The 27,200-nt window shown below is 43.5% G+C and overlaps 1 protein-coding gene across 2 annotated transcripts in view; it reads right to left on the bottom strand.

Moving 5' to 3' along the window:
• GGT5 (gamma-glutamyltransferase 5) overlaps nucleotides 1-20,409 on the bottom strand; it is a 96,799-nt gene extending 76,390 nt beyond the window's left edge. The window contains exon 1 of one of the 2 annotated variants that reach the window (XM_068238246.1): nucleotides 19,988-20,409. In XM_068238246.1, coding sequence (XP_068094347.1) covers nucleotides 19,988-20,145 — 158 coding nt within the window. In that variant the 5' untranslated portion in view covers nucleotides 20,146-20,409. The remainder of the gene's footprint in view (nucleotides 1-19,987) is intronic. The other variant, XM_068238242.1, reaches the window with a different exon arrangement.
• Nucleotides 20,410-27,200: the final 6,791 nt, after the last annotated feature.

Raw genomic sequence — 27,200 nt, 5'->3', positions numbered from 1 at the left:
CCATTCTAGAAAGAAGACACCCCAAGGTATTCCGTTAGGAGTATGGTGAGTTCATAAAAGATTTTATTTTTTGTCACAAGTTAGCGGAAATTGATTTGTATTGTTTTTTTTCACAAAGTGTCAATTTCCGCTAACTTGTGACAAAAAAAAAAAATCTTCTATGAACTCACCATACTCCTAACGGAATACCTTGGGGTGTCTTCTTTCTAAAATGGGATCACTTGTGGGGTTCCTATACTGCCCTGAGCATTGAGGGAAGCTTTAATAGGATGGTGAGGCTTCCCTCTCTTTAGGTAAGTATTTCATTTTGTACTCGAGCTTCTACACTTTAGAAGAAAGCAGAAAAAGTACCCATATATAGGAGAATCATGTGCCCAAGACTATCCAAAGGCTTCCCACTACTGAGGTAAGTATTTAATTTTTTCCTTTAGTAATCTCTTCAAGCATGCTTTAAGGAGGGTAAGATAGAATTGCTGCTCTACTCCCAAAAATACAAGCCAGCAATGGTCAGCAGGGCCGGATTTGTACTTCTTACCGCCCAAGGCCAACTATTACCAGCCGCCCCAACCGAAACCGTATCCTACCACTTCTCTCCACACACACCCATGCAAAAAGTTTTTGAGCCGATGGTGTCCACTATTGGGGCTAGTGCCGAGGTCTCCATGGCAACGTGAAGTGAACCAATCATGTCACATGGGGGAACTGGTCAATCAAGCGATCTACAGGTGATGGGTGTGGTGGGAGCTGTCCACCACACACACATAGTCAAAAGTGGCTCACAATTGGACATTTGGTGGGGTCAGCAACACGTAAAAGTGAGTCCTGTACCCACTGCTGTCTCCAGGTTAACAGCGCTGGCCAATCAATAATTAAGAAATGGGTACTGTGAGAGGCTGCCTTCTGTATTCTGTACTATTTGCTGGTGCTGCCCCTGGTCCTTTCATCCCCCACACCAAGTGTGTGAGACCCGGCCTTCCGTAACTGCCTGGAGCTGCTGCTATGTCATTGGACAAGGTCTGGCTTTTTGCTAGTCACACACTGTTCACAAACGTTTGGTTAACGGACTGCAGCTGCCTGTAGCACAGCACAGGCAGGTGCCAGCTGGTACTAATAGTGCAGTTATCCTGACCACTTTCATTTGTTTGGACACTTGCAAATAATGCCCTGCAAATAATGCCCACTGTCTGCAGGCCGCCCCTTGTTTATCTGGTGCCCTAGGCCATGGCCTATGAGGCCTTGCCAGAAATCCGGCCATGATGGTCAGGCGATAGGAGCTGCCACTCTCAAGCATGCAGACACTAGAAAACAGAGGCTCTGCACTCGCTGTGTAGACTGCATAAACTTTAATTGTAAGATCAAATCCACCATACAGACATCAGAACATGGCTCAGGAAATCCAGCAGGATTCTGATCATTGAGTCCTTAATCATGGCCATAATTAAGGACTGCATAGTCTGAAACGTTATGCAATGCAAATTTGATCTGACAGTAATTTCACTGAAAGACACAGATTCTTGATCCAAGCATCTATCAAACCCCACAAAGAAAACCAACCAGTGTACAGGTGAAACTTGAAAAATTTGAATATCGTGCAAAAGTTCATTTATTTCAGTAATTTAACTTAACGTCTCCTTTTACACTTAAACACTTTTTTGTGTTGCGTTTCCCCTTCTGCGCGCAGGTTAACGCAACAGCAAAGAAAGTGTATGGGGCCTAGTACACTAACCAAGTCGCATTGTGCAGGAAGCTACCGATTCTCCACCGACCCGACGCAAAGTCAAGAGCATGTTACCATGTGACTTCTGCGGCAGGATGCATGGAAGTCAATGGGCGATGCAGAAATGTTAAATTTGTTGTTTGCGACTGTGCGGCGCACATGCATGGAACAACGCAAATACAACAGGCAAGACGGGAAACCCAGTGATGTATTTCCTGTCCAACAGGGGTTACAACACTGGGCGAGGGACGGCAAAGGGGGTGCGGACGATGTGCCAGGGGGGTGGATGAGCGGCGCTATGCATAAGATCCGTCAGCACACTCCTCAGTGTCATATGAATCGATTTTTTGGCATTGCAAAATGATGCAGGGGGGCGGGAACCGGCCAAAAGGTGAAACTGATATATGAACTAGGAACCTTTTGCAGGTGTTTTGGATCAATTAGCTGATTAGAGTCTGACACTTTGAGCCTAGAATATTGAACATTTTCACAATATTCTAATGGTCTGACATTTTGATTTTGAGGTTCTCATAAGCTGTAAGCCATATTAACAAAAAAGGCCAGAAATATCTCGCTTTGCATGTAATGGGGTTGAATCACTAAGACAAATAACACGCCTTATCAAAGTTAGCACGCCTTATCAAAGTTAACATGCCTTATCAGAGTAGTACAGCAAGCGCTACTATTTTTTTGGTAAAAGTTCCCTTTTTAACATTGAGACTCAAGCAACCAGAAAGCACACTTATACAGCATCAGCCAATCCCCATCAGTGTTGGATAACCGAGACTCTACTGTAATATGAACAATAATTTAGTACAGTAGACCCAGATTGAAAAAAGAACCCTCCTCCAGCACATGCCTGACTAAGTGAGCATCACCCCCACTTCCTTGTACTCTCTGAAATCGATTTCAGAGCAGCTTCTGACATTGCAACTAAGGTAGCTTTGGGTAAGTGGATTTTAGCATGTATCTTTTGGGGTTTGTTAGAGTGAGGTTGGGGTTAGGCAAGTTTTTTAGATTAGGATTTTGGAAAGGTTGTTTAGCAAAGGAGAGGGAATGCCAGGGCACTGCCCAGTGTGATATGCAATGTATGTTGTGCTGAAGTCACAAAACATATATGACTTTCATAAGTGATCCCAATGCTCTTGAGCACTTTTTATGTTAGAGTTAATGTTAATATGAGGGATTGGACAAAGGTAAACATTAGGCACTTGGTGGGGAATTCTTTGAAAGCATATGGGCATTGTGTTAATCAAGGGTTTAAGGTAAGAATTGACTAAGGATAATGTTGATTATGAGAGGTTGGTTGGGGTATAGGCTGCAGTGTGAAGTTAAGCCCAGGCATAGTACGTGCAATGCCTATATGTAGAACAAGCAACAGCAACGCTTATATGTATCACAAAGGCCTCAATTCACTAAGATCATGCTGGAGATAATAAGGCAAGAGAAAACGTACCTCCACACAGTGAGAGAGTTATCTTATCTCTTCATTCCTTAAGTTACCTCCTCTGTAGTTAATTTACCTCCTCTGTAGTTATTTTCAAACAAAGTTAATAAACAGCCTGTCTTTAACTCTGGAGTTATTTTAAGGATTGAGGAGTTAACTTAAAAGACAGAAGAGTTAACTTTAGGTTTGCCTGAGGTAAAATGTTTCCTGAATACGACTTGCCTCATCACCATGGTGATCACTCTACAAACGTTATTAAAGACAGGAGATAAGCTTAGTGAATTGAGGCCAAAGTCTTGTGTTTTGTTGTTTTTTACCCCTTTGTTTTCTTTTGATTTATTTTCTGGAAAATATAGTAACACATTAGCTTGATACTATTCTTTCGGTACCATGGCAGTTTTTAAATAGTGTTTAAAATTGAAAATAATGATTTACAAATGATTGACCATAATGTTTTGCTCATCCTCAGTTTGCCTGTTTTTGAATGCAGTTTGCATTAAGCCACTTCGGCTCATTTGCAGTAGTATTACGGAAATTATATGTATGCCAATAAGTGGCAATAAGTGTATCTGAACAATCAGGAAATGTTCACTACATATAGACATTAAATGAATTAACACAGATAACAGGAAGTTTTATATCGCCCTCTTAACAGGAAAGCATTTATGCTGATGATGGAGTGATGACATACCATTGTGAGTTACAGTTTGTTCTGATGTGCTATTTATTTTTAAATGCAACACAGACATCTCTAGAGACAATGGACAGCATTGGTTGAAAGATATAATTATCGTGTTCATCATCTTGTCTTTTTGAAACTGCAGTAGTGTTATATTTCTTCAGAAATGTTCCTTTATAAAAATACCAGTTAAAAAAAATGGTATAAATAGTAAACACATAGATAGCAGTTGTATCTATATATTGTAAGAAGCGATCTTATGGATCAGATTCTTGCAGTAGAGAATCTCCTATTAGTGTTAGTGAACCATGGTTTAGTTGGAGACTTTATATACAGAGTTTCTCTTTAAAGAGAATTTCTCTTATGGTGCCCATACATGGTACAATTTTTTAATTTTTTCGATTAGATAATTTTGCTTGGCATTTAACACTTTTTGCCCACGCATCCTACAAGAAGAACTAGGCACACTGGGTGTGCACCCAAGCCTACGCCTCTGGATCACAGACTTTCTCACCAACAGGACCCAAACTGTAAGGCTGTAAGACATCCACTCACAAACCATGACCCCGAACACAGGTGCCCCTCAAGGCTGCGTCTTGTCTCCACTGCTGTTCTCCCTCTACACAAACAATTGCAGATCCAAGGCAGACTCAGTCAAGGTCATCAAGTTCGCCGATGACACCACCATTGTCGGTCTCGTCACCAAGGACAACATCCAGGAGTATTGTCAGCAGGTGGAAAGAATCTCCCAATGGTGCAAGGAGAACAAACTAGTGCTCAACGCTACAAAAACTGTTGAGCCAATTGTTGACTTCAGGAAATATGCTCCCACCCCACCACCAATTCACATTGATGGTATGGAAGTGGCCAGAGTGCCTTGTGCCCGTCTCCTAGGCACCACCATCTCCAAAGATCTCAGCTGGAGGCCTAACATCACTGCCATCCAAAGGAAAGCTCAGCAGAGACTCTACTTCCTCTGCCAGTTAAGGAAGTTTGGCATGGCCCTGGAGATTTTGACCAGCTTCTACTCCGCCACCATTGAATCGATCGTCTGCTCTTCCATCCTGGTCTGGTACACTGGCGCCACCGCCAGCGACAGGCTCACACTACAGAGGGTCATCAGAGCAGCGCAGAGGGTCATTGGAAGACCTCTCTCCTCACTGGACCTCCTACACAAGAGAAGGCTGAGATCGAGGCCGCTGAGGATCGCTAATGATCCGGCTCACCCGGGCCACCGTTACTTCTGTCAGCTCCCACTAGGATGGAGACTTCGGGCCATCTCCACAAGGGCTGCCAGACACAGTAACTCTTTCCCTCAGCCGTCCGCCTTCTAAATTCCCTCCTCATACTCCCACCAGCACACAAGAACTAATTGAATTGAACTAATTGTCGCAAAACTAATTGACGATAGTCCATTCTATGAGATTTCAGCCCTGTTACGGGTAACGTAAAATTGCTGCTCTAGCATGTAACGCAAATGTTAAGTGCAATAATGTAAACGTAATTGCTTGTAAAAGTGTAATGTTAACTCTGTTCTGCTGTTTTATGCTACCTATCGTTGTCTCCTATTGAGCTATTTGTACTGTGCCAAACCCAATTCCGGGCATGACCCAGTCATGCTTGGCGAAATAAAGAATTTCTGATTCCTGATTTAATCATTTTGGTTGAATAAACGGGAAAATCGAACGTTTTTATTGTACCGTGTATGGGCACCATTGGAGAGAAATAGAGACATTTCTAGAAGCACAGGTTTCAGTAGAACAATTTCTGTATATTCTAGAAAGCCAGAGAACAATTTATCAGATCTATTTGCCAGCATCCGGGAGGAAGCGGGGTAAACATAAAGTGGTTTCATATTTCCTGAAGGTAAACAGTGACCAGGGAACAGAAAACAGTTGTTTCCCAGTACTAAGGAAGGAAAAGCCATACTTGGCTCTTCCTATCTGAGCAGGCGTGAGGCATGTCTCATATCACATGCTCTTATCAGCCAAATGCAGGCCTAGGATGCGATGTGAGACTGGTCTGCCCCTGCCGGGTGATGTCAAAGTTAACTCTTTGGGGCTGGTATATAACAAGCCACCCATGGGCTCCAGTCCACTTTTAGTCACTTCTAACTTCCTATAACTTCCTGTATCTGTATGCTGTATATAGGCTTATATGCCGTAGTACCTATACTAGTGCAACGTAGTATAGCTGATTTTAAGAGGATCCTGAGTTATTCACAAGGAATAGCCAGAAAACGCAAGTTTGACTTCAGATTCATGCTTCACTGAGGTAATGAAGATAAGATTGCAGCGCACACACTTGTATAACTTTATTTGCCAAATACATTCCTTACAGTTTGAGGCATCTGGAGTCCATTTTAGATTAGATATCTGCCAGCTGTAAGATTGTCGAAACAATTGCAGCTAAACAGGCTGGTGCCGAAGAAGAAGGTGTGGTGTTGTTGCCCATAGCAACCAACAGATTTTGTTTCTACATATATCTAAAAGGCAGTTGAAATATGCATGGCGTGGACGCAGTGCTCCACGCGCATATTACTACTGCCTGTGACAGAGAGGAGCATGTGTGTGTGCAAATAGGTTGCACTCACACATGTGGGGTAGGCGCAGCAAATTCTTTAGATATTCGGTGGATTACAGGTTGGTTACTATTTGATAGTTAGGTGTCAATAGCTCTTACTGGCTCCAGCCTACTAGGTGTCAGATGGCTAGTAGGCTGGAAGCCAGCAAGCTATTGACACCTAACTTCGAAATAGTAACCAGTCCAACGGTCATCAACATGTTTTACTTTAGCTAACATCTAGAAATATGCCTGAAGAAGGGGAATAGTTCCCTGAAAGCTTGCATAGCTTCCAATTTACCTACAGCTGGGCACACATTATTTGATAAAGTAAACCATCGATCATTTTCCAGCTTCTACCATTTGACATTAGATTAAATCTATGCCGAGATCTGATCTAATATTACAGAAACCACTGCCACCAGCCACCACTTAGTACTTGATAAAGCCAACATTTCAGGCATAAATGATCATCGACCCTCCTCCGCACTTCCACTTGCATGATCCCTGGATAAGCATATGTTTTTTTATCACTTGGTTTTTGCATTTATACCTTACGAGGATGGATTAAAGCTGTGAAGTTTATGGCTGTATGGTGAGTTGCTCCTGGGTTCATTTCTATTGGCATTGGACTTCATATTGAACAACTGGCCTGACTTGTCATAACACATGCAAAGTTACTGTAGCTGCTGATCACAGCAGCAATATCCAGAGGCCTACTGTGCACTGGGTGATATCTTATGGCAGCCATGTACACTGACAAGGTATTACTGCATTCTGTACATGGATTTTCAGAGGAATAAAATACTCAGGGCACAGTAAGGACATAATAGAAACTCTAGTTTAGTCTCAAACTAATGTAGTCTGCAGTCTAAATAACTCTAGCCCTGACTCAGAAGTATGCAGAACACACTAGCAAATGAGTAATGGGCTTGTCTGGTCCTTGATACAAGAGGGTGTAGCATACTGCACAGATTTTGTGACGAAAACCATGAATTTGGCTGCATAATTCCCCTCATTTCGAGGAGTCAGCAATTTCTTGGGATGATTCAGTCTGGTGTTGGCTAGAGATTACTAGTAATGCTCTACCATTCTAGACCACTTTTCATAAACTGAGTAGAGGTTACTGTGCAGCATGAGGTCACCACAAAGCTTCCAATTTTAGCAGTAGAAGGACAGAAATGAGCTCCTTGCAGAGGTAAAAAGCTAGGTGCACATGTTAGATGACACTCGGCCAACGTGGCAGTTAAAGCATACCTGAAGTAAGGATACAGAGGCTGACATTTGTATTTCCTTTTAAACAATACAAATTACCTGGCTGTCCTACTGATCCTCTGCCACTAATACATTTAGCCATAGACCCTGAACAAGCATGAAGATTAGGTGTTTTTTAAAAGGAAATAAATATGGCAGCCTCCATAGCTCTCTTATTTTAGGTGTCCTTTACAGCCCATCTCAGCTGAGAATGTAGCATGTGCACAGCAGACCCTGACGTCTCGACACAGACACCCAAATGACCCAAGGAAACCACTCCTTCATGCACTGTTTGGCATCCCTCCTCCTCTTTTCACGGCAACATATGGCGTTGCTAGCCTCCAGGCTAGCAAGGCATCTGCACTGTGTTCCAGTCTCTGCATGCTATAGTCCTTGTAGATGTATATGAGGCTAGAAGCCAGAGGAGCCAGCTTGCGTTTGTTTACTTATAACTACTTACCATACTTAAAAGTCTGTATAAGGCCTTGTTCACATTGTAAATCGCCAGCGCAATCGCAAGAGCTGAGTGCTTTTAAAGCACTTTTCACTGCGCTTTTAGCGCAATTTGCACTTTAAGCGCTTTTCTAAGCACTTTTCTAAGTGCTTTTGTCCGGCGATTTTAGTTTTTCTCTTGAACTCTTTGACCTGGAACAGAATGCATCTAATATACATTGTGAGCAAAAGTGCTCACACAATCGCTTTTCAAAGCGCTTTGTAGAGCCCTTAGCAATTTTCCTATACCTTGCATTGAAGCGCAAACGCTCAGGAAATGGTGCAGGACCTGCGTTTGTGCTCAGAAAGACAGCTCATCGCTCATGTGAGAACACTCACATAGAGCAACATTGCAGAAGCACTTTTAAAGTGATTTTTTCAAATCGCCAGCGCTTAAAAAAATCCCAAATTGCTCATAGGTGAACAAGTCCTAAACAAGCTATGCTAACAACTAGTTTTGAAGCACGTGGTAAAGCATTTTAAATATTCCTCAACCTCTGTGCTTCTCATCACTACAACATACCCCGTTCTGAAAGAGGGAATTTATTGACTACCCCATTGTAAACTGTACAATCATAAGTGCCTGCAGACACTTATATATTTGTTAGGAGTACTCAATATTTGTGCATAAATGCTGTATTCTTAAAGTGGAACCACAAAGACATATAGTAGAAAGTAATTCCAAATCCAGGATACCAAGTTTTTTGTTAATTGTCCTAGTTTCAGCATCAGAAACACTTCCTATATGTAATGTATAGCTTTATATGAATTAGTATGTAGCCCTGCCTTCCCAGTGATGTTTAGCCTAGGCTATTTAGTTATGCAGCCTTTTGCCCCAGAGCACTCTGGGAGACCAGATGTTGTTTCTGCTCACCTAAATAAATAAATGAATAATTACATTTGGGAGAGGAAAGATTTTCCAATGGGCAAACATTGACTTAATTTATAAATGAATATTGTAAAATATAAGCAATTTTAAGCAATAAGTTACATTCAGTAAAGTTAACCTTTAACTAAAAATGCTTATTCTGGCTTATTTATACATGATTTCTAATTGTTTTAATCTAAAACCTAAATGCAGTAGATCGACTATGACAAGTTCAAGTACACAAATACACCCAGGGGTACACGTACCACATGCTGAGAACCTAGATTATAGGGTGGAGCATTAAAAAGGCTGACAGAAAATGACATCTTTTTCTATAATGTGCTCCTGGAGAGAAGATACACTGCCAAAAGCATGGAACATTTTGGTTATCATATTCATGTGTCTATCTTGGACACAGAAGTACAACAACACGTTATCACTTAAAAGAGCACTCATGTAACAAACGCTGGCTTGTACAGATAACCTAGGTTGAGGCCAAAAGCAGAAGAGGGTAAGGAATAATTATCTACTGTAGAGTTGTACTGACATGGTTACTTCACATTTCTTCAGAAAACACTAAGATGTTTGAACGTATCTTTGTTCCTCTTCTTTACATGGTTAATAAGTAAAAACAGTAGAATAAGTGTTCACCCAAATGAGCTTCAGCCTATTCATAAAAGATGGGTAAATATGTATTAATGCTGTATATCCATTAAACAGCCGAAAAATTCATTTGACTGCGTGTAGCAATTTTACTGTTGTTTACATCAGTTGTGAAGCATGTGTTGTGTACATATCAAATGTTGCATATTTTGCATGCAATGCTCACTTTGCTCCTGCCATGTGTGTTCTGCTATTTGCGTAACTAACACGATAGCAACACTTGCCTTGTGTACATAACGTAGGTTGAGCTATGTGTGTTAACACTGGAAATATTGCCAAGCTCTGAGTGCATTTCAATTTTTCCCCAATATATCAAAAGCTTGCCTTTTTTTGAGTTAGTTAATATATGGGATCACCCTTATTCAAAACATTCTTCTTATATAGCTTGGAAGAGTAGACTTAAAGTGACACTGAAGCGAAAACAAACTTATAATATAATGAATTGTATGTGTAGTACATATAATTAATAGAGCATTAGTAGCAAAGAAAAGAGTCTCATATTTTTATTTTGTTATAGCTGTTTTTTTTTTATAACATTTTATCATACTGTCATATTTGCAATTACAAACCACACTGTGGTCCATATGCCATTATCTTTTTCTCCTGAGTTATCTCCTACAATTGAAAAAGTACCTAAAAGTTGGGGGAAAGGTACTATCAAAATTATTTTGAGTATTTCCTTGCTTGCTAATTAATGGCTTAAAAAGCATTTTATCACAAGTTGTGAAAATATCACCTAGGAGAAAAATTAGGAGAAAAGGTGAATTGCATATCGCCCTCTGTGAAACAGAGCAGAGCTAATGACCCCTTGAACTCCCGTGCAGTAAAACCTTATCAGAAAGCTTCTTCTAACTGTTTCTTTGATGTATAAGTGCTTCAGAAAATAGCGCCGTCTCAGAGAAGATTGTTTGCATAGATAAAAAATGGATTCTTATAAGGCTGAGAATACTACTATTTGGGGGCTTAGTTAAGTAGATTGGTAACACACAGGCACACATCGTCCTGACTTCATCTGCATTTGATTAACAAGCCAGGCAATGCTGCAAGGAGTAAATTTGGGCAAATACAAATGAAGATGCCGGATCATCGCAAGTGACTAAACCAGTAGGGAGGAGCTTAAAGGACCACTGTAGCGAAAATCTTAAAATGTAAAATATATGTAAACTTATACAGATAAGAAGCATGTTTCTTCCAGAGTAAAATGAGCCATAAATTACTTTTCTCCCATGTTGCTGTCACTTACAGTAAGTAGTAGAAATATGACAGAAGCGACAGGTTTTGGAATAGCCCATCTCCTCGTGGGGGATTCCCAGGGTTTTCTTTATTTCAAAAGCACTTAGTGAATGACAGTAGCTCCATTCAAATGCCAAAAAAGTGTGCAGTGAGCATGGAGGCTGGCCAGCATCTTTTTTATAAAGCATGTCTATATAATGAATAAAGGCCATGCTGAGAATCCCCTATGGAGAGATGGACTAGCCCAAAACCTGTCGGTAATGTCAGATTTCCACTACTTACTGTAAGTGACAGCAACATAGGAGAAAAGTAATTTATAGCTCATTTTACTCTGGAAGAAACATGCTTCTTATTTGTATGTGTTTACATGTGAATGTTTCAATTTGAAAATGTTAAGATTTTCGCGACAGTGCTCCTTTAACCACCCTGGAGGTAATGACGAGCCTGGCTCGTCCAGCAGAAACATGCTGAAAGTGGTAATGACGAGCTGGGCTCGTTAATACTGCCAGGGAGATTTCCTGTTTCTCTGCACCGCCGGTTCCACTTTTCCCTCATCAGAGGGATTCCCCAGAGTGGCTGGATGCCTGTCAGCACGCTGTGGGTAGCGATCTGTGCTACCCCCAGCGTGCAGAACTAGCATCCAGCCACTCTGGGGAATCCCTGTGCAGCCGGCGGGCAGAGAAAGTGCGTGCGGGCAGGGATTCCCCCTTCTGTGCGGAGGGGGTGGCCGGGTGTCTCCCTTCTGTGCAGGGGGGGAGATCCCCCTTCTATGCGGGCTGGTGGCCGGGTGTCTCCCTTCTGTGCAGGGGGGGAGATCCCCCTTCTATGCGGGCTGGTGGCCGGGTGTCTCCCTTCTGCGCGGGGGGGGAGATCCCCCTTCTATGCGGGCTGTTCGGGGACTCCACCTTCTGTGTGTGGGGGGGTCCCCTTCTGTGCGGGCTGGCTGGGGGTGGCTCTTCCCTCTTCCTCTCTTCGGATCCCACGTGCGTCCCCCCGTACCCCCCCCCCCTCCTGATCTCCTATCCTCCCCGGTATCCAGCCCTACACTACTCACCCGAGGGCTGTCTCCTGTGCCGGCCGCGATTGGCACCCTCCTCCTCCATCGCTGAAGTCCCGGTCTGTGTAATTACAGTACGCGGCTTGGTGACGTCACCAAGCCTCGTACTGTAGTTACACAGAACCGAGACTTCAGTGATGGTGGAGGAGGGTGCCAATCGCGGCCGGCGCAGGAGACAGCCCTCGGGTGAGTAGTGTAGGGCTGGATACCGGGGAGGGTAGGAGATCAGGAGGGGGGGGGTACGGGGGGACGCACGTGGGATCCGGAGGGAGGAAGAGGGAAGAGCCAGCCCGCACAGAAGGGGACCCCCCCACACACAGAAGGGGGAGTCCCCGAACAGCCCACATAGAAGGGGGATCTCCCCCCCCCTGCGCAGAAGGGAGACACCCGGCCACCAGCCCACATAGAAGGGGAATCTCCCCCTCCCCCCTGCGCAGAAAGGAGACACCCGGCCACCAGCCCGCATAGAAGGGGGATCTCCCCCCCCCCCCTGCGCAGAAGGGGAAATCCCCGACCAGCCACCAGCCCACAAGGAAGAGGGATCCCCCCCCTCCCCTGCACAGAAGCCGCCGCAGGAGACAGCCCTTGGGTTAGTAAATCGGGGCTGGAGGAGACTGGGGGGTGGGGGATCGGGGGGGGGGGGGGGGCGAGGGGGGACACCTGGCTACCTATACATCTGGCTAAATAACTGGCTACCTATACATCTGGTAAAACATCTGGCTACCTATACATCTGGCTAAATAACTGGCTACCTATACATCTGGTAAAACATCTGGCTACCTATACATCTGGCTAAATAACTGGCTACCTATACATCTGGTAAAACATCTGGCTACCTATACTTCTGGCTAAATATCTGCCTACCTATACATTTGGTAAAATATCTGCCTACCTATACATCTGGCAAAACTATACACCTGGCTACACATCTGGGTCTTATATTCACCATTGGCGTGCTGATCCCTCGTTGCGTACCTCTGATAGCTTCCTCGGTGCCTTCTTCCATGTCCCTTGGCAGATTTTGCTTCATGTCCCCCGGCGATCAGCGTTGATGACACCAGGGTCACACAGTGTCATCAACATCTCACAGTAAACACTTTTTTTTAGTTTAATTCAATACAATAACCTGTATTGAATTCAATATTTAAAAAAAAATGATTGCAAAAAAAAAAAAAAAAGGTTGACAATTATTGGAAATTAATTGAACCACTTTTTGCACGGAAATCCTGGGGAAATAGAACGCCAGCGAGGCTACTGCAGAAGCAGGAACAAGCGGAACGTTGTGGGGAAGGGGAGATGATGAGTAGGTGTGTGGGAGACAGGAGCACCCCGGTAGCAACGGTCAGCCCTGGAGACTGTCTGGTGTGATGTCCCCTAAAGCAACCCAAAAGCTTCTTTACACCAGCAGGAGATTGTACGTGCATTTTAGAATAAAGTTTAATTTTTCATTCAGCATATTGCAAAATGAGTGTATTTTATATAACATTGAGGTGATAAGCTGAAGACTGCCCGATTGCTGTGATAGCTTTAATATTGGATCCTGGTATAGTATTATGTCTGCAACTAAGGACACAGTGTTTTGATACAACTGAAGCCCAGAGAGGTGTGGAGAGTCTATGTAATGCCCCAAGTGGGCAGAAGACTACTGTAACAGTAGTCTGGCCAGCTCAGTGAGTGTCGTTCACCCCGGGTGATATTGGTGCATGTGTGTCAAAATAGGATGAACTCTGCCTGCAATCAAACTACAAATGAAGATACTATATGAATATGAATCTTATGGAAATAAGGGAATCAGAACAAGTCTTTATAGGGAATCACAGGAAATAAAGATGAACTAAGAGGTCTGATTAATGGAAAGATAACCGGCAAATCTGTATGCTGAGGTAACATGTGTCACTTTATAAACATGCTGAGTGTTTCTGAAACCCTCATTCCACTCAAAAGGAAGAACAGTTTTTAAATGTTGGAAAGCCTTTCTCAGAAAAGAAACATTGGCTAATAAAATGGCAAGAGTGCATTGCTCATCCAATAAGGCTTTGTTCACATCTAAAATCAAAATTGCGATTTTGTGAGTGATTTTCCCCCCCTCCCGGCGCTTACCAGCGCGCTACGATTTTGTATACAGCACATTTCAAATCGCTTTTTTGCAGAGCGATTCGTTTTTTTTTACTTCCTGACGCAAGTATTAATTCTTAAAAGTGCAAATGCAATTGCCTCACAAAGCGATTTTGTGAACATTTTGTGTTTTTCCTATACCTTCCACTGTAGCAAAATCACCCCATAAAAATGGCACATGCAGCGTTTTGCTGAGCAGAAAGCCGTTGAATCGCGCTGATATGAACTATCCCATAGAGATTCATTGCACAAGCCTTTTTAGGGCCATTTTTAAAATCACTAGTGCTGAAAAAATTCACAAAACGCCCTAGGTGTCAACGAGCCTTAAAGGAGGAAAACAAGTAGCAGTGTGGGTCTTGTAACCACACTACTAATCATGACTTTGATAGTATTGATGACCCTTTTGTGTTTTCTAGCTTTAGGCTATGTTACTGTTGGGGGCAGAGAGCGGATTTGAACGTTTGGACAGACATTAAGGTTGCCACACACATTGAAAACTTCCCAATGCCCTGCAAGATCTGGGATTGTTTCCTTGATCAGTTTATGTGATTGATATCATCCACACTGGTTAAGTGACTGTGATCACATTTCTAGGAGAGATCAATTTTTTATTTCTCTGCTTTTCATAAAGTGATTTTTGTTTTTCACCATGAACCAGCAAGTGTGAAACCTTTGAAGCTAATGGAAGCCGAGCGGGGATGTTTGCATTGGCACACTGCATTTGTCACATGATTTTTCGCAATCGCAGGCATCGGTCCTGCTGCTCTTGCAATTTATTCACAAGGTACAGGAGTGCAGGAGAATCGCAAAGCAATAGTGGTGCTATGCATTTTTTTTTATCTGGCAATTCAAATATGTTTCCCACCTGTTTATTTGTTCCTCCCACCACAATCACACAGTGGTGGAAAGAGAAAGAAACAAGAGGCCCAATTAATGCGGTAAAATCACAGTACACATTTGTGAGTAATGGCAATCGCTGTAGAATCACGGAAAAAAAATGCTGCATGCATCAGTTTTGGCGATCACCTCTAATCACGAATCGCCAGCGATCATGGCAGTGAAATTACTGCCAGTGCTGGGCCGAAATTACGCATGAGCGTAGTTACGCATCGTAATTCAATGTAAATTTCCGTGTAAGCGCTACGCGTAACTTACGGTCTTATGCGTAATTATTTACGCGTAAGCAGTTAAGTGGTATCGTAATTACGCTGTCTACCGTAATTGCTAGGTATGCGTAATTTTACGAAGACTTACGCGTAATTTTACGCGTAATTACTAACGTAAAATCTCCCATTTTCTAAGAGTAGCCAATCAGTCAACATCCTAAGTAACCAATAGTATCTTCTCCCGCCCTTCAGTATATAAGCGTACGTTTTGACGGCTATTGCGTACACATCGTCCGCATGCGTCAAAAAGTACGCATTAATGGGTATTACGGCACTACGCGTAACATCGTAGCGTAAGCGCCTACATTACGGTATCCTTACGCGGAAGTTAACGCGTAATTACAGTCGTGAACCGTAGATAATTTCCTACACCGTAACCGTAATTGCATAATGCGTAATAGCGTAAAATTACGCGTAATGATCCGTAAGCATAGATTTTTCCATTACGACCAGCACTGATTACTGCCATTTAGTTAATATTGCACTAGTGCTTTAAAAATCACCCGCAAATCGCCCCAGTGTGAATGTCAAATTGGTGGCAGATTCCATGCAAACTGATTTCAGAAGCCCATTCCCATTAACCCACATAGTTACTAGTCGCTAATAATTACATTTTTCCTTCTAACAGACGTCTCATTCCAAAGTGATTCTGAATTCTCCTGGGAACTTGGAACCAGATCAAGCGCTTAAAATAAATCCTGCCTTGCAGCAGTAATTAAGGCGTCTGAAATGCCCCCAAACTCCACAGTACAGGCATTTAGTTCTCTGTCTCACAGCTATTTTATAATAGAAAAACTGTTTTAAACAGACACTGTAGAATTCCTTCACACTAAAGGCCCGTACACACGCCGGACTGGAGGCAACGACGGGTCCGTCGTCACCTCCCGCTGGGTGGGCGTTCCAACGACAGTCCGGCGTGTGTACGCGCTGTCGGAGGACTGATACGGCTGTTTCTGAGCGATCCAGAGACGCTCTGGTGTGCACCAGCCCATTCTCTTTCATTAGCCAAGCGGTTTTCCCCCTGCAAGCGTTTTAAAAAATGCTTCAGAACCGCTCTGGTGTGCACCAGCCCTTACATTTACTAGCACAGGGGGAGCACTAGCTATTAACACATTAGTTTCACGTGTGTTACTGTGGTAATGTGTGCGCTGCTATTGTAATGCACATTAGACTGCATGTTACCATAGCAATGTGCACATTAACCGGGTGATGCAATGACGCTAATGGGTTCACAGCAGGAGCCCTGCCTGCAAACGGCAACTACCGGAGTTTACTCCATCATGTTTGTGTGGGTCTCCTCTGGGTACTTCGGTTATCTCCCACATACCCCAAAAATATGTTACTTGGCTCCACTACATGTCTGTAGGCTTTTGGAATGTGAGAGGAATGCGGGAGAAAACCAGAGTGCCCGCAAACACAGAGAGAACATGCAAACTCCATGTACAGGTAGTCCTCGGTTAACGAACGAGATAGGGACTGTAGATTCATTCTTAACCTGAATCTGTTCTTAAGTCGGAAAAATGTGCTATCTCTGTCCCCTGTACCTCCTCTGTGCCCCCCTGTGCTTCCAGTGGCCCCCTCTGTGTCACCTCTGCCCTTTGTACCTGTTTATACAAGTTTCAAAGCCATTTTTTCTTTGAATTTTTAAAATCGATTTTCTCAAAACCACAAAGTCCAATTTGAAAATTTTTTGGGGCTTGTTCCCATGGAAACACTGAATCCATGCCGTTCGTATTGGTGGGTCACTTGTAAGTTGAGCGTTCGTAAGTCGGGGACAACCTGTAAATAGTGTCTGGGCCCAAATGTAAACCACGGGCCCAGTGCTGCAGAGGCAAGAGTGCCATCCACTACACTACCATGTGGTTAACTGGCTTATCCAAAAATTGGCCTTAGATTATTATAGGGATATATGCTTATAATCGGGATTTGATAGTGAGTCCCTCTAAGGCCCTTAGGTCAGTTGTGTTGCAGAGTAATTCTGCAGGTCAGCTCACTGCCCATACATTCTAATGGGTCTGATCACAGAACTGCGTTGTAACTGATCACGCTATTCTAACTTGCTGCATGCAGGCTTTGTATTAAAGCTGCACCTGATACGAAAGTCGTCTCAGGTGTTATACTAACTTGGGGGTTCCTCCAGCCCCCATGAGACCGCTCGGCCCCATGCCATCTACCTGGGCCACTCCTGTCCCCCACTGGACATCCCGTTATTCTGTCTGAGTCGCACTTTGTCACGCATGCACGGCCCAGCCCCTGTGCTCCTTCACCACACTCCCACCTCTGCAGTATCTACTGCGCAGGCGCAGAGCGCTTCCTGGCCGTGGGAGCGCGACGGAGGAAAGAATACTGGGCCATACAGCGGGGAGACAGGAGAGGCTAGGGACACAGCGGCATCAAGGCATCTGAAGGTAGCCCCAGGTGAGTATAAAACCTGAGACGACTTTAGTCTCATGTGCACCTTTAATACAAAACCTGCATGCAGCGAGTTAGAATAGCGTCTCAGGTTTAGTCTATGGCGTCAATTCATCAAAGGCTTTACGATTGATCGGGATTTGATAGTGAGTCCCTCTAAGGCCCTGGGGTCAGTTGTTATTCTTATTGTTATTATATTACCTCTGTTATATTGTTATTGTTAAAATGTTATTTGTTTGTTTGTTTGTTGATTAAAAAAAAAAAAGTCGGTAAATACCACATTCGGTATTTTAGACCTTTTTTTTTGCTAATTCCTCAATATTTTCACAGGTGCAGTAAAAGTTCAGTAATTTACCAAAATAAGTTGCTTCAATTTACAAAAACCTGTTCGGTAACAGCTGAAGAGTGTGGAGGTGTCTCTGTGGTGTTACATGCTGTGACGACAATGCAATAGTAAAAGGCATCCCTGACATCCCTTTACATGTACATGTTTTTTATATTACCTATGTTCGCTCTGAATCTGTCTATTAATTGCCACAGCTTAGATGAACACTTAAAGACATTACACATGCCATGCTTATGTGATTTCCCCACTTGCTTCTCCGCATCTTCAAACAGGAACCTAACAGGTTAAACATCTGAAGGGAGGCGGGGGAAACCTCTTTTGTTTCATTCTCTCTGCTCAGCTACCTGGGGTAGAAAAGCTTGTTCCGCCTGAGATCAAAGTGAGTAGCAGGAGAGAGAGGCTGTCCCTATTGGCTCTCTGATCCTCATGGGGATATCCACACAAAAGGAATTAGAAGCTGTTTTTTGACAGATAAGAGCTGCCGGTAATTAGGGGGCTTTACTGTGTGCTCTGATCTTCATGAATTGACATTTGCTAACATGAGTTGGAGGTGTTTACCGCACAAGTCGGTAATGAATTGATGCCTACACCCAATCTCCATTGCAGTTCACAGTCATTATAACTCATAACGCGTGCGTTATGCAACTGATCACTGTGAAGCTAGCCTCAGGGACAGCTAGTGACAAAACTATGCAATGAAATACAGCTGTGAAAAATGACAGAGCTACACAAATACCAAATAAAATAAACACAAACTTATTTTATCTATTGTACAAAGTAAAATAATGTTTGTAGTATATACAGAATAGTAGTTTCAATCAATTAATTTAGCCAGTGGTCACACTTATTTGAATTCCCCTGTGTTTTGCGCTTTTCCGAAATCATGTTTGTCACACATCTAATGTATTTCAATGGAAATGCTTTTTTTTCTGAATTTATATGCAGTTTGCGTTTTGCAATTCTTCTTCATTTTAAATTCGCACTGCATGTGCTATTTGCATTTTAATGCAAGTCAATCAATAGAAAGTAGTAGCGCAGGCACACCATCCAGTGCTGGGTGCTTGATGCATTGACCCAGGCTAGGGTCACTTAAACAACAGTAAAAGAACAAAGGTAACAGTAAACGAACCAAAGACCAATCAAAAGACTGGTCTTTTGAAGTGGAACATTGCACATTAAAGTGCGTTGCATTTGATATGGTGTGCTTTGTTCTTTAATGCAAGTCAGTCGCAACACAGAAACATGCTATTTTTGTGTGACAAATCGCATGCGATTTTTAGGTGAATCAGTTACTTTTTCATGTAAATTTACTTTGTGGGTATGCATGAAAAAAAATATAGCAAAATGAAAATTTTCATACAAACGCACACTAAAATGTGCACAAAAGTGCATTTAAAAAACACAGGAAAAAAATTGCTAGTGACAATATGTTTTGGGTGATTATGCCTATCAGCACATCAAATCGTTTAAAGGGAACCTAATGTAAATGGGGGGGGGGGAAATTTCACTACCTTCTACTGGACTCCTGCAGCCGCCCTGTGCCTTCGCCATCATGCCTCCGGCCCCCCGCAGCAGCTAAGTCCGATTCAAATCCACTGGCCAGTTGATGGTCACTGCACCTGCGTGTCCATGTCACCAGGACGCTCCCGATGGCGGGAGCATGATCGAGGACGCGCACGGCCAGGGCCACGCAGGCGCAGTGGCCGGCGACTACCTTTGTCTCCGAAATTGAAACTCAGCCACTGCGGGGGAACGGAGGATCGTTCCAGAATTGTGCGGGGACAGGGCGGCTGCAGAGGGCTGGTAGAAGCCCCGGGTAAGTGAAACTCTTTATTTCCCAATTACTTTAGGTTCCCTTTAAGTCATTTCTTTTTTTCTGAAAATCTTCCAAGCAGTTTGCTTTTAGCGGATTCCCCGCAAGTCTAATGTGCGGCTGAAGTATTGCACTACAGGAAAAAAAGATAAATGTAACCTACCTGCCGATGTTTGAGCAGACCTCAGAGTCAGCAGCCACTGCTCCATGCAAGAAGCCATGATCACAAGGCTTCTCTCTCCAGAGTGCCAGAAGGGTGATGACTCCAACCACCACAGAAAGTGCAAGCAGGATTAAACACAGTACACCACGGGTTGTCATTGTGCCAGGTTCCACAGACCTTGTCCCTAAATTGCTTTTATTTTGCTACAACTATGCACTCCTTAGGGCTATATTTTGATAGCTTAGCTCAATGTTTGCTTGGTCAGCTGTCTTCCTTTATGCTTTAATGATCTATCTAGGTATCTGTTACCATCTCTTCTGTACTTCCAAACGTCTTCCTTCTCCCCTGCAGCTGGCAGCAGAAAGACTTTCTTGCTCTGTCTTGCAGTCAGAGTACCCCTGCACTGATGATGTTAGTGACAGTATTCTTTCCATGAAAAGTCTCCTCCCCTGTTCCTCTCCGCCCTCTGCACGCTGCTCGCCTCAAAATGTTCTAAAATCATCAATCAACAGAGCAGCAAAGCAAAATATGATACTATGGAGTCATTACACAAAGCCTCTTTCCTAGTTCTATCATTTCTTGGCATATTTCCTCATGTGCATATGTCTTGTATTCACTAAGCTGTCTATTCTTATTTTACTGACAGTGGAAGCTATATTAAATTCACCACTGTCCTTAATTTAACAAAAAAGTCTTACATTACCCCAAACAATTTTAAATTAGTAATTCAATTCTTGAAAGGATACCATAGATTAAAATCTAAAAATGACGAGCTGATGATTGTGTGTGGGGAGGTGCGCATAGCCTTAATGCACCTCCCGTGGCCCCGCGTCTGCCTTCGTTTGCCTGCATTGCCTCCCGTTATTCTCTTCCTGGTCGGAGACACCAGGCGCATGCGCAGCACAGGGGCAAAGGTTGCCGACCACTCCGACCAGGAAGAGGACAATGGGAGGCAATGCGGGCGTAATTTTTTAGATTAAACTAAGGACTAAGGTATGCTTTAAAGTACGCCTAAAGCGAGAGTGATATGGAGGCTGCCATTTTAACTTATTTGTAAAGAGACTCTGTAACAAAAAAAAAAAAAACCCTTTGGGGATATTTACCTTGGGAGGGTGTAGGCTCTGGATCTTAATGAGGCTCCCCCCATCCTCCCAAGACTCAGGGATCCAGCGCGGTCTCTCCCAAAACTACAGCCGACAAGGATTTCAGCTGAAGTGCCTGCATTACTTACCTACTGTGATCCTGCACATTATCGGCTTTTCAAATAGGCTCATGTGGAAATGGCCGAGCCTGATTGGGTCCACTCTACTGCGCCTGCACAGTAGAGTGGACCCAATTGGGCTCAGCTTTTTCTGCCTGATCCCAATCAGAAATCCGCTACTGCGCCTGCGCAGGATCACAGTAGGTAAATATTTACCTCACCACCTCGGGGATAGGAGTGGTGGGGACAGGAGGGTGGAAATAATCGATCTAACAGTAAATCTGTCAGAAAATTGCATTGTGTGTACTTAGCATAATATTTTTATCCATGGACCCGGAACATGTATGCAGATCATGTATTCCGGACTACGGTTTTCTGCACAGACAAATGCATTTAAGCTGAGAACTTATGTTTATCAATGGTCTCGTTCACAATTGAATGGGCCCACTGCAGCTTGGCAGCCAGTACAGCAAGACCTGGGTCACACAAGACTAAACCTATATTAAAATGTATGCCCACTTGGAAGAGGTTCAATGGCCTTGCAATAGATACACTTGAGATGAATAGATAACCTGCATATTGCTCAGGGACTCTGGAATGGTTCAAACTATGCCATTCAGATACACCGGATCTCATGGACAAAATATTCTGCTAGATCTGTGCAGTGACAGCAATTGTAAACCAGAACAGTCTCAAGTAATTATATGTACGGTACCTATTGTATACTTTTCGCACTGCGTGGAAAATGTAAGCTGTATCTTTTTCTTTTTTTTGAAAGTGAAAATAAAAATCTAATTACATAAAAAAAAACTATATTAATATGTAACTTTTGTGCTATATCTATTTATCTATCTATCTATCTACTATATCTATTTATATGGAGAACAAGACTGTTTTTAACACTCACCAGCAATTAGCACTGGCAAAATGTGTAATTGCATAGGAAACATTGTCTTACATGTCATAGCAAGTCTCATGATAGTGGTCTTTTAGACTCCAATAAAATAGCAGCAACCATTAAAGAGAAACCGTAACGACATAAGTAGAAAGCGCTAAATTATTCAGGATCCACTTTATTGTGAAAAAAAAAAAATTATTCAGGATACTCAATTTTACGTGTTAAATAGCCTGGTTCCAGCATCAGAAACACTTCTTATAACTATATATTGATGTGTATTGGTATGTAGACCTACCAGTGAGGCTTAGCCTAGGCTAAATGTGGATCCCACTCCCCAGTGCATTAATGGATCCCACAGATCTTTTCTACTGATTTTAGAAGTTTCAGTAAACGAACATTTCGCAAAGATCACCTGCCTGTGATACATTTCAGAAAGTAAATCATGCAAAGGAAAGATTTTACAACGTGCAAACGCAGTCTAAATACAGTGGGTTGCAAAAGTATTCAGCCCCCTTGAAGTTTTCCACATTTTGTCACATTACTGCCACAAACATGCATCAATTTTATTGGAATTCCACGTGAAAGACAAATACAAAGTGGTGTACACGTGAGAAGTGGAACGAAACTCATACATGATTCCAAACATTTTTTACAAATAAATAACTGCAAAGTGGGGTGTGCGTAATTATACGGCCCCCTGAGTCAATACTTTGTAGAACCACCTTTTGCTGCAATTACAGCTGCCAGTCTTTTAGGGTATGTCTCTACCAGCTTTGCACATCTAGAGACTGAAATCCTTGCCCATTCTTCTTTGCAAAACAGCTCCAGCTCAGTCAGATTAGATGGACAGCGTTTGTGAACAGCAGTTTTCAGATCTTGCCACAGATTCTCGATTGGATTTAGATCTGGACTTTGACTGGGCCATTCTAACACATATATATGTTTTGTTTTAAACCATTCCAGTGTTGCCCTGGCTTTATGTTTAGGGTCATTGTCCTGCTGGAAGGTGAACCTCCGCCCCAGTCTCAAGTCTTTTGCAGTCTCCAAGAAGTTTTCTTCCAAGTCTGCCCTGTATTTGGCTCCATCCATCTTTCCATCACTTCTGACCAGCTTCCCTGTCCCTGCTGAAGAGATGCACCCCCCGAGCATGATGCTGCCACCACCATATTTGACAGTGGGGATGGTGTGTTCAGAGTGATGTGCAGTGTTAGATCTCTGCAGCTCGTCCAGAGTCACCATGGGCCTCTTGACTGCATTTCTGATCAGCGTTCTCCGTGTTCGGCCTGTGAGTTTAGGTGGACGGCCTTGTCTTGGTAGGTTTACAGTTGTGCCATACTCCTTCCATTTTTGAATGATCGCTTGAACAGTGCTCCGTGGGATGTTCAAGGCTTTGGAAATCTTTTTGTAGCCTAAGCCTGCTTTACATTTCTCAATAACTTTATCCCTGACCTGTCTTGTATGTTCTTTGGACTTCATGGTGTTGTTGCTCCCAATATTCTCTTAGACAACCTCTGAGGCCCTCACAGAGCAGCTGTATTTGTACTGACATTAGATTACATACAGGTGCATGCTATTTAGTCATTAGCACTCATCAGACAATGTCTATAGGCAACTGACTGCACTCAGATCAAAGGGGGCCGAATAATTATGCACACACCACTTTGCAGTTAATTATTTGTAAAAAAAAAATGTTTGGAATCATGTATGATTTTCGTTCCACTTCTCATGTGTACACCACTTTGTGTTGGTCTTTCAAGTGGAATTCCAATAAAATTGATTCATGTTTTTGGCAGTAATATGACAAAATGTGGAAAATTTCAAGGGGGCCGAATACTTTTGCAACCCACTGTAATTTATAAATTAATATTGTAATTAAAAAAAAAAAAGCTGTTTTGTTAATTATATTTTGCCACCCTTTGGTGGTGTCAGGACCAGGTGCATTGCTAGTAGCAGAGATTCAGGACAGGGGCCCAAAATCCAGGTAGTGGTCACTTGATCCTAGTCCCACTGACACACACCACACACTATACACACACCCCACAGCAGACACGCACACACACCACACACTATACACACACCCCACAGCAGACACACACACACCACACACTATGCACACCCCACAGCAGACACACACACACCACACACTATACACACACCCAGCAGCAGACACACACACACACACACACACACACACACACACACACGTACGCACGCACGCACACACACACACACACACACACACACCACAGTAGGCTTTTAAAAGGCATAGTAAAACCTTACACTGGTACTTCAGAAGCACGTGGAGGAGGTGGGGCCAGATCCTACTGCAGTGAATATTAATGATGATGAGAGGCATGCTAGCAGCTCTCTCACAGCTTGTCAGCAGCATAGAGTGTGAGGAAGAGCTCTGCTGTACCTCTGTACATCCTGCTGCCACCTAGAGGATGCCCTCTAAATTACAAGATTCAGGTTTGCAGCATTGTCAGGCCAGGAGGGGAATGAGGAGAAGAGCGAGAAAGACAGCCAGGCGCTCAGCAAAAGTAGCCAGGCTGAGCACCAGGGCTGTGGAGTCGGTACAAAAATCATCCAACTCCAACGCCGACACCTCAGTTTATGAAAACTCAGACTCCAGGTACCCAAAATTGCTCCGACTCCTCGACTCCGACTCCTTAGTCTCCAGGGCGATGGATTTGGTACAAAAATAATCCGACTCCCGACTCCTACTCCTCAGTTTATAAAACCACTGGCTCCAACTCCGACTCCAGGTACCCAAAATTGCCCAGACTCTGACTCCTCAACTAATTGATAAATTAATATTGTAATAAATATATATTTAAAAAAAGCTGTTTCGTTAATTATATTTTGCCACCCTTTGGTGGTGTCAGGACCAGGTGCATTGCTAGTGGCAGAGATTCAGGACAGGGGCCCAAAATCCAGGTAGTGGTCACTTGATCCTAGTCCCGCTCTGGATCTCTTAATGCAGACTGGCAGTACAGCAGAGTGATGATCCGCACATAGCTACCCAAGGCTATCTACAGTACTTTCTAATGACAGTCTTAGGTAATGTGGAAGGATTTGTGCTTCAACTGAATCCTGGGTTTTCATGATATTAAGTCCTGATGACTGGCGAGAGTGATTCACTGGCTGCACTAATGTACCCTGTCACAAGGAGCAAGGCTGAAAGGTGAGTATCCGATCTTTATTTTTATTACAGGTGCCCACCACAGACACCAGGGATTTGATGGGCACACTAATTTTAGGGCAGACACTTCCCTAAAGTTTTTAGACTTTGCATAATTATTTAGATATTTTAGGGCAAACAATCCCTAATCACATTCGGAGGGTTGGGGAGCGTATAATTATGTTTGACTGTCCGTTGGGGGTGAGGGAGAAAATGACTCTGCTCAATTACGCTTGGGGAATTTGGAGGATGGAACTCTATTTAGGTATATTTTGGGTGGCCATGCCAAATTATTTTTTGAGATTGAAAGGAGGCAATCTGCTTAGTTATGTTTGTGTATTTAAAAAAAAAATTGAGGGGGGGGGGGGGGAACTTATTGTGCTTGAAGATTCCCTCTAAAGTGTGAGGGGACAGGCTGCCTAAAAATGCTTTTCAGGGGAGCGGGAGGCACACGCTGCTTAATTATTTCTTAAAGGATACCAGCTGGTGCGTCTCTAGCGTCATATATATTCTGGGCCCAAATATTTCTTTGCGGTGCTCCTGCGGCTCAGTGCTTCCGCCGTTCACTCGAGACAGCGGCCGCCATGTTCTGGATAGTGCTCACCGATCATTCGATCCGGGGCACCGTGGCAACAGGTTCTGGGAGGTGCCCCGGATCAAAGGCCACGCCGTGGTGAAAAATGGGCGTGGTTATGCCGCATAAAGTGGGCATGGTCAAAGGTGGGGCCAAATGTGCATGAACATAGCAGTGGTGTAACTTAAACATATTCAATAGGCAGCATTTCACATATATAAGCCCCTCACTTGGCTTCTGTCTTGTCTTTAGCTGGCTGGTATAGGTTAGATAGGTAGCTTCCCACAGCGTAGGTTAGATAGGTAGCTTCCCCCAGCGTAAGTTAGATAGGTAGCTGCCCCCAGTTTAGGGTAGCTAGGTAGCTTCCCCCAGCGTAGGTTAGATAGGTAGCTGCCCCCAGTGTAGGTTAGATAGGTAGCTGCCCCCAGTTTAGGTTAGATAGGTAGCTTCCCCCAGCGTAGATTAGATAGGTAGCTGCCCCCAGCGTAGGTTAGATAGGTAGCTGTCCCCAGCATAGGTTAGATAGGTAGCTGTCCCCAGTGTAGGTTAGATAGGTAGCTTCCCCCAGTTTAGGTTAGATAGGTAGCTTCCCCCAGCGTAGATTAGATAGGTAGCTGCCCCCAGCGTAGGTTAGATAGGTAGCTGTCCCCAGCGTAGGTTAGATAGGTAGCTGCCCCAGTGTAGGTTAAATTGGTAGCTTCCCCCAGTGTAGATTAGATAGGTAGCTTCCCCCAGTTTAGGTTAGATAGATAGCTTCCCCCAGTTTAGGTTAGATTGGCAGCTTCCCCCAGTATAGGTTAGATAGGCAGCTTCCCCCAGTATAGATTAGATAGGCAGCTTCCCCCAGTATAGATTAGATAGGCAGCTGTCCCCAGTATAGATTAGATAGGCAGCTTCCCCCAGTATAGATTAGATAGGCAGCTGTCTCCAGTATAGATTAGATAGGCAGCTTCCCCCAGTATAGTACAGACTGCTAGGGCACTTTTATTTGGCCTGAGGAAGTTGCCTGTGCTTAATATTCAATTAAACTTCCTTACCTAAAGTGAGTGATGTCGTCTGTGAGGTAAGCCACCTCAACCCTTTTTCATTTTATTGATTTTAAAGTGTTTTATATACATTGGGCGCCTCTTTACCCTCTACTGTACCCAGTATAGATTAGATAGGCAGCTGTCCCCAGTATAGATTAGATAGGCAGCTGTCCCCAGTATAGATTAGATAGGCAGCTTACCCCAGTATAGATTAGATAGGCAGCTTCCCCCAGTATAGATTAGATAGGCAGCAATCTCCAGTATAGATTGGATAGGCAGCTGTCCCCGGTATAGATTAGATAGGCAGCTTCCCCCAGGGAGGGGAGTCCGA

Source organism: Hyperolius riggenbachi, chromosome 1 (assembly GCF_040937935.1).
Source record: "Hyperolius riggenbachi isolate aHypRig1 chromosome 1, aHypRig1.pri, whole genome shotgun sequence".
Classification (NCBI taxonomy): Eukaryota; Metazoa; Chordata; class Amphibia; order Anura; family Hyperoliidae; genus Hyperolius; species Hyperolius riggenbachi.
Note: the sequence above shows the minus strand (reverse complement) of the source record. Positions and strands in the feature narration are given on the sequence as shown.